Consider the following 12,175-nt stretch of genomic DNA (forward strand, 5'->3'; position numbering starts at 1 on the left):
GTCTTTACTGTTACTTTGGTTAATTTAATGCATCCATGCTGAAGTAATATTATTATTTTGAATAGTAATATCACCGTTTTTACAAAACTTTTAAGCAACACAATTGTTTTCAACAGTTTTACCTGGTTTTATGAACTGTCATCATTTTAAAATTACATCATAGGTTGACACTGAGGGATGATAAAAGAATTTGTTCCTTCAATCTGGCACAACTTTATGCATCGACTATGAATATGAATATTTCAAATTAAGGTAAAGATAGACCCCTTTATATTCCTGTGCCAAGCACAGCTGCCCAGTAAATATGAAAAATATTCCCTGTAGTACTGTGTGCCTGTGCCTCACATATAACTGAGCTTTGTGGCTTTGTCTATTTTTGAGCATATTTTGGTGATGGTGATTATATATATATATATATATAAAACCAATTTGGCATTCTAGCCTGAACATATGGCATGAAAAAATTTAATATCTACGAAATGGGAATTTGAAGGGACCGTTCACCCCAAAATAAAAATCTTTATTTACTCATCCTCATGTCGTTCCAAACCTGTATGATTAGAATTCTTCTGTGGAACACTATATATATTTGAAAGTAAACAAGCAGTTCTATTTTTACACAATGAAAGTGAATACTGCTGTCCATGTCCCAAGCAACCATAATTATAAGAAAAAATCTTTTCAATCTTCATTTTTCTTTAGATTTAAAGGGATAGTCCACCCAAAATGAAAATTCTGTCATTAAATACTCACCCTCATGTCGTTCCAAATCAGCAAGGCATTCGTTTGTCTTTGGAACACAAAAATATATTTTTGATGAAATCTGAGATCTTTCTGACCCTCCATAGACAGCAATGCAACTGAAACATTCAAGGCCCAGAAAGATAGTAAGGACATCATTAAAATAGTCCATGTGCAAGCAAACTGTAATTTTATGAAGCTACGAGAATACTTTTTGTGTGCAAAGACAACAAAAATGGCGACTTCATTCAACAGTATCTTCTCTTCTGAGAAACGACATGAGTTCCGAGTTGACTGGAGTTGAGTTGACTCCGAGTTGACTGGAATGCAGAATAACCCCATTTAAACATAAATAAACACATGATGAACTACATGCGAGTATCTCCAGTAAAAAACAGCTTCACGCGAAAGATACACAATTCAGCTTGCATTTACATCAACATCCAAAGTGCAGATCTCTGTGATTCTGTAAGGTAAATTCAATTTGGGGCTTCAATTTGCTCTTGTGGGTATGTAATGTGGTTGTCATGTTCAATGAGAAATCGCTTCCCCTCTGAAGAGCTTTGTGGGAACTGAAATAGGCCGCTACGACATGCTCATTCCCCGTGTCTGTCTAGAAGATTAAAAGCTTGATATCAAAATCATGCTTCGTCACCAATGCAAGACATCTTATTTACTCTGAATGGGAAGCGAATGCAGAGTGTCAGACGTGAAATACAGGTTTCTGTCGTACACACACACCGTTTCAAATCAAGGATCTCCAGGCCCCGCTTGGCTGCAGCTCCATTATCTCCAGTTCCTGCAGTATCCTAAGATTTGTGCCTATTCCCTGGGGTACTTTAGCCCTAAGGCTGTCTGTGTTGATTTATGTTTGACAGCCATTGAACTCATCACAGCCTTGTGCGAATATCCGTATTGACCTGTGGCCACTCACATTAAATCCTATCGAGTTTAGTCTTGCATGATGTTCGACCCCCTCAAGGAAGCCTGTCTTAGAGCAATCAGAAAATTCATAGCTATAGCATTTAAGCGCAAATCTGTCTTAGACAGCATGAAATCAATATAAAATTGCAGCCATTTGTGCTTTCACATTGGATTTGTGCATATGAAATTACTTCATACACAACAAAGAACAGGTGGATGTGCCAGATTTGACATTCAGAAGAACATAAGCAAAAGCTTAATTTGATATGAATGTTTTGGCATTATTTGGAAGTTGTAAATAGCTGCCATATAAAGACTGACCAATCCAACAATGAGTTTATGTGTGAGTTTAAAGTAACAGCTCACCCCAAAATAAACATGTGATGTGGTCACCCTCAGGCAGAGGTGGAAAGAGTACAAAAATATTCTACTCAAGTAAAAGTACCATTACATTAATGAAATTTTACTTAAGTACAAGTAAAAGTACCAGTCTAAAAATCAACTCAAGTAAAAGTAAAAAGTAGCTCATTTAAAATTTACTCAGAGTAAAAATTACTTAGTTACATTTTAACAGTGGGAGGGAGTCAAAAATGGGACAGGCCAAGGGTGTCAAACTCAGTTCCTGGAGGGCCACAGTCCTGCACAGTTTAGATATAACCCTAATTAAACACACCTGATCCAGCTAATCTAATCATTTAGGTTTATTTGAAAACTACATGATATGTGTGCTGGAGCAGGGTCAGAACTAAACTCTGCAGGGCTACAACCCTCCAGGAACTGAGTTTGACACCCCTGGTATAGGTCTATTAATCTCAAACTAGTTGTTTTTAATTAAAGGAATCAGTTATTTAGAATAATAAAACATTTGGGCTGTTACCAGGCAAATCAGTATCAACAAACTCATCTTTTAATGCTGAGGAAATGCAGAAGATTCATTGGAAGTGGCATTTAGATGTATTACACTAGTGCAGGACAAGAATGCATTTAACCTGCAGTTACAAATGCATGAATAATGTTTTGATATACAAGACATAAAATGTTGAATACTCATTTGAAATTATAAGAAATTAATTATTTAAAAAAATCAAAAGATACTTTAAATGTGATATTAAAATGGCCAGTATGTCACTGTTAATAAGTGAGTCATTGCGATTGAACCGAATCATTTAAACGGTTGATTCATTCAGGAACGAAACACTGTCACGTTGCTCAGAGACGCAAAACTGTGCTTTGGTGGCTGTGTTTGGAATTATTTTCTGTTGTAGAAATAGAGCTAAAAAAGGCAATATGGTGTCTAAAACGCAAGTCTCTTAATTAACTTGTTTACTGAACTGTTATATATATATGTATGTATGTATATATTCATGATGATTTTTGGAGGAAAAGACGGCATTCTTTGTGTGATTTTGATTTAATGTATGAAATTATATAAATATGTGAATTTTCTGCCCCTATATCTTCAATTTTGTGATCATTCTAAACATAGGCGCCGATTTATGTTTTTCTCCGTGGGTGCTCAAGGGCGCAAGCCATTTAAAAAATAAAAAAATAGACTAGGCTATTAAAAAAATATTGCATTTCAGAACCTTAGGCTAATGGACAGCGGCCGATACAAACAAACACAACAGCGTCACTTCTCAAAAATACAAACAGGATTGGAGATGAAAAGTTTAACTGACACGTAACCGCTAATGCGTTCAGCTTCTTGGGAAATTAATGTTTTGTAAATATTGATTAAAAGACTATTGCGAAAGGACAGCGTTTCCATTAACCGATTGTTGCGACTAAAATAATGAGTTTCTGGGAATGTCTACCTCATTTATGTTTCGAGGTTTCTTTTGAAAGTGGCATGGCTTTTCTTTGAGGTTTCGAATCCATTATTCATATAGGCTAAAAAAATATTTTTTTATTTTATGTATTTAACAAAGAACTTGTATTCTGTCCAAAAGTAGGCTACTTTTGTGTCCATTAGTTTTTCCTCTTTTAAACCGTATATAGGCCTATACTTGAGCAGAAAAATGTTCCCATTTAAACCCTGTTACGAACTATAAGGAGTCTAGGGAATGTACCGTAACATTTACATATTAACGTACTGCTGGGTATGAAATGAGGTGGAAGAACATGACAGACAAAACTTTGAAAGAGAAAAAATACTGGACGTTTATTCACAAAAAGCCAAAACCACTAGATCCAGTAAAATAATGTCGATATATCAATATTAATAGGTTTGGCTTTTTTTATAACAAATCTGTCCATTTTAGTCTGATTAATGATTAGTAATTACGGAAAGCATTAAATGAATACATACTCGCACGGCACTGTATAGTGGGGGATGGGACGTTTTCAGAAACGCTGTGATTGGTGGATAGGATATGGAACATGCATGCGACTGGTGTCACTGTCACTGACAACAACATAACCAATCACAGTGTGGCAGACGCTTCATAGCGCCAACTGCAATGTTTAATTTTAAATAAATGTAGCCTACTGGCAGTCTGGCACTGGCACACGTGGGTGCTCATTTTCCGTGGGTGCTCGGTATTTTCCGTGGGTGCTCCACGGTATCGGCGCCTATGATTCTAAATGCATTTTAGGAGACTGAATCACACAGTGAAAGAACGCACTATAAGCGCGCACATCATTAAAACAAAAAATATGATATTATCGCAGATGATATATATAGCACACTCCTCACCACTGTCTTTTTGGCTAATTTGTGCAAAACCTCTTGCTAAAATGTCAAAGCTTCATTTTAACCACCAATGCAACGATGCAATTATTTAGCTTACCTCTACATTCTTGCGAAGGGTTGATGTCTTGTCGAGATTTTATAAGCTGCTAGTTTGGTCTTCCTAGGCAAGTACAGCTCACACTGCATAATAGAGCATACATATGGCCAGGAGTTCACTTCATTTCCTTCGAGTTCAACTTCAGAATATGACGGGGTTTCGTTTTCAGCGGTGTCTGCACCACTAACGCCTGTTTTGACCGTCTGCATCTTTCTTGTGATTTTAGCGCCAGTTTGCCCTCCTGCCCATTATTTACTGACGTAGTTTCCAGGGAGCGATTTTTTTTTTTTTTTTTTTTTTTTTTTTACTCAGTAATTAATGTGTTTTAAAATGTAGCGAAGTACAATACTTTAAACAAAATATACTTAAGTAAAAGTAAAATTACAGATTTAAAAAAATACTTTAAAAAGTATTATTACACAAAAAAGCTACTCAATTACAGTAACGCGAGTAAATGTAATTCGTTACTTTCCACCTCTGCCCTCAGGCCATCCAAGATGTAGGTGAGTTTGTTTCTTTATCGCAACAGATTTAGCATTACATCACCTGCTCACCAATGGATCCTCTGCAGTGAATGGGTGCCGTCAGAATGAGAGTTCAAACAGCTGATAAAAAGATCACAATCATACACAAATAATCCACACAGCTCCAGTCCATCAATTAAAATCTTGTGTAAAAAGCTGTGTGTTTGTAACAAATAATCCATCATTAAATCATTTTAACTTTAAACTGTTGCTTCTGTGCTTGCTCAATCTATGCATTTTTCTCCCCTGATTCAGACGAGAATAAGTTTTTGAGACATATTATTGATTGAGGACATATTTGTTTGTTACAAACATGCATCTTTTTTTGTGTGAATTACTTGCAGTTTATTGTGATGTTTTTAATCAGCTGTTTGGACTCTCATTCTGACGGCACCCATTCACTGCAGAGGATCCTTAGATGAGCACATGATGCAATGTGTTGTAATTTCTCTAAATCTATTCTAAATCTTGGCCTGAGTGAGTACATTTTTGGGTAAACTATTCCTATAAGACACATGAGCAACTTTTAATAAGCCATTTTCAAAGCTCACAACAGTAATTGGGTTACTTAAAAGTTGAAAATCTTAGAAGAACCAATTAAAAAGTAACCTTTAATATAAATATGTATTTGGATAAATATAAAACATGCATGTTTTATGAAATATATATATAGAAGAATGAAGGAAACAAAAAAAGGGGTGTTTTTCTGCCACAGAAGCACCAAGAAAGGTTTTAGCTTTTTTTTTTTTGTTTAACAAGGTCTCTCTCTCTCTGTGTGTGTATGTGTGATTTTTATAGGATAAGATTTTCAACGCATATAAATAAAACATCACACACACACACACACACACACACACACACACACACACACACACACACACACACACATATATATATATATATACATATATATATATATATATATATATATATATATATATATATACACATACAGATAGACAGACAGATAGATAGATAGACCGTTGACCTTAGATGAAAGATAATTCATTTGGCAGATAACGGTATGTGATTTATTAATAAAAACTAAAAAGAGTATGATAGAATCATGACCAATGCATTGACATCAACCTGACAAAGGGGTCAAGAATATGTACAACTGACAATAATGGTCTTAACTGTGGCTAAGAACAGAAAGTGTTTCTTGGGCTCTGATTTGACCAACAAGGATTCAACAAGAACATTTCTAAAGTCCATAACACATGATTTACATTTACTGTACATGAGAGCTAAAATGGTTGTACAACTGTCTTTCATTTCAGTCATCACCGTCCTCTGTTGCTTCATCCCAGTTTAACAGCGGTCTTCGTTCTAGAGGGACAGACGGCTCGATCCGCTGCCACCGACTGGGCGGCCAGATGATGTGAGACGCCCGACCATGAACAAGACCCAGAGAAACCTGTGGAGATCAGAATCATCAAGCTTCTGCTTAGAAACTACCATGAAACGCTCTATAAAGTCAAACAAAACGCTCTATTTCTTAAGGAAAATGCAGCTTTTGATAGCTCGTTTAGCAAAGAGCAACTAAAACAAGAATTACCTGTTTTTTCTCATCCAGTGAATACAAAGCAATATATCTCTAGCTAGAAGAGAAAAGGACCTCATTGCTTTTTATAGCCAGAAGGACATGGGAGGGAATCCAACAAGCTCCCAAAAACCCTGATTTGGAGGAATCTGTAAATATCTGCAGGGTTTGGAGGGATTTGAAGGGGTGATAATGTACTCACCTGCAGAAGAAGATATAGACTCTAACAGCATGACAAGACCACAATATGAACCTCTGAGAAGAGCCTTACTGGGTCCATTTGAAATCTCTGATCATTTCTGTTAATATTTTGAATTAGATTTTATTTTGAATTTGTATTTTATTCTGTTTTCATTATTTTCATTATTTATTTATTAAATAACATGAAATTAATGTAATTTTAATTTTTATTTTGGTAAAAATGTAATTTTTATTGATGTTGATAAATGTACAAAAAATACAGAAAAAACTGTAATCTTTTAAAATGTCATTTCAATATAAAATAATGGTTTCTGTTTTAATATACTTATATACATATATAATTTATTTCTGTGATGCAAAGCTGAATTTCCAGCAGTCATCACTCCAGTCTAAAGTGTCACATGATCATTCTAAAATGCTGAATTATTGTTAGAATTATCAATGTTGGCAACAGCTGTGCTGCCAAATACTTTTTTGGAAACTGATATTTTTTCAGGATTATTTGATGAATATAAAGTTAAAAAGAACAGCATTCATTCAAAATCTTAATCTTTTCTAACAATATAAATCTTTGCTATCACTTCTTAACAATTTAACACAAAGATTTCCATTTTTAATAAATGCCTTTCTTTTTAGCTTAAAGAATCCTGAAAAATATTAAGCAGCACAACTGATAATAAATCAGCATATTAGAATGATTTCTGAAGGATCATGTGACTCTGAAGACCGGAGTAATGATGCAGAAAATTCAGCTTTGATCACAGGAATAAAATAGATTTTAATTTATATTAAAACAGAAAAACGTTATTTTGCATGGTAATAATATTTCACAATATAACCCCCCCCCCCCCTTTTTTTTTGATCAAATAAATGCAGCCTTAAGAAACTGACCAAAAGGTAATTTTGTCCAAACAATCAATGAAAGTCAATGGGGTCCAAAATTACATTTTGTTTGTCCTACAGGATTGTAACAATGATGTTCGGAAGAGGTTCTGAGTTAAATGATGAACAGAATTTACATTTTTAGCTGAACTATCCCTTTAAGGCCACAAATTGGAAGTCTGAGTCGAATCCGTGTGACATTTTGCAGTGTTTTGTGGGCAAAATAAACACAGTCTCAGACAGTCAGGGTATTGTGTCCTGACTTTCAATCAGCGCTTTGTGAAATGCTGGAGTACTGTCATTATTTCAGAATCCAAATATTTCGAACAACAACATTAGAAGCCTTTGCAGCATTAAATATAAATTTTTAATTCTTTTAAAGATTTAAATGTTTCCCCGAAAAGGACATGTTTTTATCTTCAATGCATGCACGTAAAAACACACATCTTGCTGCATAATAGACCTAACATCAAGCCAAGGTAACGGCGCAGTCTGTACTGACAAGAGTGAAAGCAATTGCCTGAAACATCCAGCGAGAATATTTGCTTAGTGATATATGACCTGATGGTTTTTCGCCAAATATATCGCACACCCCACCCCTCCCTTACGGTTTCCAGCCTGGTCTCTGGGGAAAACCAAAAGCGTTTTGGGTAATGGATGTGAAACAATAATAAAAGAGACCTAGGAAGTATGTGGTTCGGTGAGAAACATATTCATTTGCTTTCTGACAAGAAACATCATTAAAAATCCTCCTGAGGACAAACACTCGAAAACCTCCGCCGGTGCAAAACCATCATAACTGAAGGAACAGTGACTAAACTGACAGGACGATTTGTTTTACTTTCTCAGTCCAAGCAAGCAAATCCCAACATTTAAAAAAATTTCAAGGACGAATCTGAGTAACACATCTTGAGATATTGCGAATGATTGTAGCGAGTCGTGTCACAGTCTGAGTTGAGATGGGAGAAAGAATCACTGCTGTGTTTAATAATGTATCTGAGGATCCGTGCAGCAAAGAAGCTTCTTCAAAGAACCAATAATACCTCAATCTCTGTACATTACAGGAAGCAGCATTCCAGCGCATAAAGGCTGTTAACAAAGTCTAACAAAGTGAATCTTTTTCAGTGTTTGTTGAATTTTTTATAAACAAGACTATTTGTAGTGGAATCTCCCTATGGTGGTGACTTCCAGAAAAGATCCTTTGAAACTGCAGCCTGAAAGACAGTTCCCATCGGTCAGCTGTGGGATCAGATGAATGTATGGATGGCTGGATACTTGTTTTGTAATATGCTATTCTATTTTGAAATTAAATAATAAACAATTAAACAATTAAATTAAACAATTAAATCTTTTTTTTTTACAAACCCGATTCCAAAAAAGTTGGGACACTGTACAAATTGTGAATAAAAACAGAATGCAATGATGTGGAAGATTCAAATTTCAACATTTATTCAGAATACAACATAGATGAAATATCAAATGTATCATTTTAAGAGAAAAATAAGTTGATTTTACATTTCATGGCATCAACACATCTCAAAAAAGTTGGGACAAGGCCATGTTTACCACTGTGTGGCATCCCCTCCTCTTTTTATAACAGTCTGCAAACGTCTGGGGACTGAGGAGACAAGTTGCTCAAGTTTAGGAATAGGAATGTTGTCCCATTCTTGTCTAATACAGGCTTCTAGTTGCTCAGCTGTCTTAGGTCTTCTTTGTCCCATCTACCTCTTTATGATATGCCAGATGTTTTCTATGGGTGAAAGATCTGGACTGCAGTTTGGCCATTTCAGTACCCGGATCCTTCTTCTATGCAGCCATGATGTTGTAATTGATGCAGTATGTGGTCTGGCATTGTCATGTTGGAAAATGCAAGGTCTTCCCTGAAAGAGACGACATCTGGATGGGAGCAGATGTTGTTCTAGAACTTGGATATAACTTTCAGCATTGATGGTGCCTTTCCAGATGTGTAAGCTGCCCATGCCACATGCACTCATGCAACTGAACATGAACTGAGCACTGATAACAACTTGTGTTGTCCTTGTCCTCTTTAGTCTGGATGACATGGCGTACCAGTTTTACAAACTTCAAATTTCGATTCGTCTGACCACAGAACAGTTTTCCACTTTGCCACAGTCCATTTTAAATGAGCCTTGGCCCAGAGAAAACACCTGCGCTTCTGGATCATGTTTAGATATGGCTTCTTTTTTGACCTATAGAGTTTTAGCCGGCAGCGGCGATTGGCACGGATTTTTTTTGTTCACCGACAATGTTTTCTGGAAGTATTCCTGAGCCCATGTTGTGATTTCTATTACAGTAACATTCCTGTTTGTGATGCAGTGACGTCTAAGGGCCTGAAGATCACGGGCATCCATGGTTTTCCGGCCTTGACCCTTACGCACAGATATTGTTCCAGATTCTCTGAATCTTTGGATGATATTATGCTCTGTAGATGATGATAACTTTAAACTCTTTGCAATTATTCTCTGAGAAACTCCTTTCTGATATTGCTCCACTATTTTTCGCCGCAGCATCCAATGCAATTGGTGATCCTCTGCCCATCTTGACTTCTGAGAGACACTGCCACACTGAGAGGCTCTTTTTATACCCAATCATGTTGCCAATTGACCTAATAAGTTGCAAATTGGTTCTCCAGCTGTTCCTTATATGTACATTAAACTTTTCCGGCCTCTTATTGCTACCCGTCCCAACTTTTTTTGGAATGTGTAGCTCTCATGAAATCCAAAATGAGCCAATATTTGGCATGATATTTCAAAATATCCCCCTAGCAACATTTGATATGTTATCTATATTCTATTGTGAATAAAATATAAGTTTGAGATTTGTAAATTATTCCATTCCTTTTTTTGGAATCAGGTTTGTATTATTTTTTAATGTATGTCATTTTCACTACCATTCAAAAGTTTGGGGACGGTGATATTTTTCATTTGTTTGAAAAAAGCTAATTAAAGCTGCATTTATTTAATTGAAAACATCAAAAATCAGTACAATTGTGAAATATTATTCTAATTTAAAACATCTATTTTCTATTTGAATACATTTTCAGCAGCCACTACTCCAGTCTTCAGTATCACATAATCCTGCTCAATATTTTTGTGGAAACAGTTGCCTTTTCTTTTCAGGATTCTTTGTTTAATAAAAAAAGAAAAGAAAAAGATAAATCCTTTGTAACATGATCAATGTCTTTATCAACACTTTTGTTTATTTTTTGCATCCTTGCTGAAAAACTATAAAAAATAAATAAATAAATAAAATAAAAAAAACATACTTTTATTTTATTGGTATGTGTATAAACACATTAATTACATTTATTACATTTTTAAACTTTAATGTTATTTTGAAAGTCTTAATGCTGTTGTGACATGCATAAAAAACTATACATATAAAAGTAGTAATAGTTGAATCTTTTTTTCTTTTTACAGTCTTTTTTTCATTTCAATTTATAAAAATCCTTAATAATATCAGTTAAGTAAAATACTAAATTTAAAAACAATTGAAAAAAAAAAAAACTAAAAACAACAACAAAAAAAGAAGAAGCAAAACCTACAAAATCAAATCATCCAATGTTTTGGAATACATTTTCTAAAAAAAATATTGAGGAGAATATGAGTGATGCAAAACATGCCGAAATGATTCTAGGGTGCTGTTGGTTGTTGCTATGGTGTTGCTAAAGTGTTTGTAATGTCCTTCTAAGTCTTAATGTGTGTCAGTCTATGCCTATGAGATTTGGTCTTTAGTAAACACCAATTAATTGATTTACCGGTCCAAATGTGTTGCTGTCGAAACTGTGTCCGTGATGGTCGCCCTCAATCCACAGATGTCCATCTGGAACTCTTACATAACGGTTTTTATACCCCAGTGTTCTGATAATAGAAAAAAAGTATGCATTAAAACAGTAATGGATTCTGGCTGCTTTTAATGCAGGAAAACATCAGGCTATTTTTCATTTCTCGCTGTTTATGTTACAGTTGACCAGCCACGTGTATTCACCAATCCTGCATTTGGCTCTTGCCCCACTCTCTAAATCTAAGATCAATAATTAATGTTCGCACAGCTGCTGCAGTCTTTGTTTTACATTTGAGATGACTTTCTGACACAGCAATAGCTCATATCCATCGCAGGCGGTGCTGTGAGAGCTTTAGAGCGAGAGCGTGAAGGAAATTTCCGATTTTTAATAGCAGTTTTTCTTCATCAGCCATCACAGAAGAAAATTAACTTCCTTTTCACATGAATCCTCTCGAAATCAAACTCGAGAAGTCATCAGGCCTGGGATTTCCTCAACTGAATCCCAAGATCACCTTGAGATGTAATGCTTTTGGCCGTGAATGGTGTGATGAGACATTAATGTTTAATGACACTTATGGCTAAATGGTGCATTTGTGCGATACAAGCATTTAGAGAGGACCGAGCCTGAATTGGCACATTTAATAAGCTCAAACAGATCCTTCTAGCGGTGCTACAAAGGCCTGTTAGTCTGAGTAAACACTTTTCAGGCTACAAAACATGTTCTGCCATTAGAACTCTAGAATCAATCATGATGCCATCTTAATTTG

The 12,175-nt window shown here is 35.4% G+C and overlaps 1 protein-coding gene across 1 annotated transcript in view; it reads right to left on the reverse strand.

The window, feature by feature from the left end:
• Positions 1-5,985: 5,985 nt before the first annotated feature.
• Positions 5,986-12,175, reverse strand: part of immp2l (inner mitochondrial membrane peptidase subunit 2) — an 89,829-nt gene continuing 83,639 nt past the window's right edge. Inside the window, exons 5-6 of the mRNA XM_059535993.1 lie at positions 11,383-11,485; positions 5,986-6,395 (exon numbers count right to left, since the gene is read on the reverse strand). Of these exons, the coding sequence (XP_059391976.1) occupies positions 6,255-6,395; positions 11,383-11,485 (244 nt within the window). The 3' untranslated portion in view covers positions 5,986-6,254. The remainder of the gene's footprint in view (positions 6,396-11,382; positions 11,486-12,175) is intronic.

Source organism: Carassius carassius, chromosome 43 (assembly GCF_963082965.1).
Source record: "Carassius carassius chromosome 43, fCarCar2.1, whole genome shotgun sequence".
NCBI lineage: Eukaryota > Metazoa > Chordata > Actinopteri > Cypriniformes > Cyprinidae > Carassius > Carassius carassius.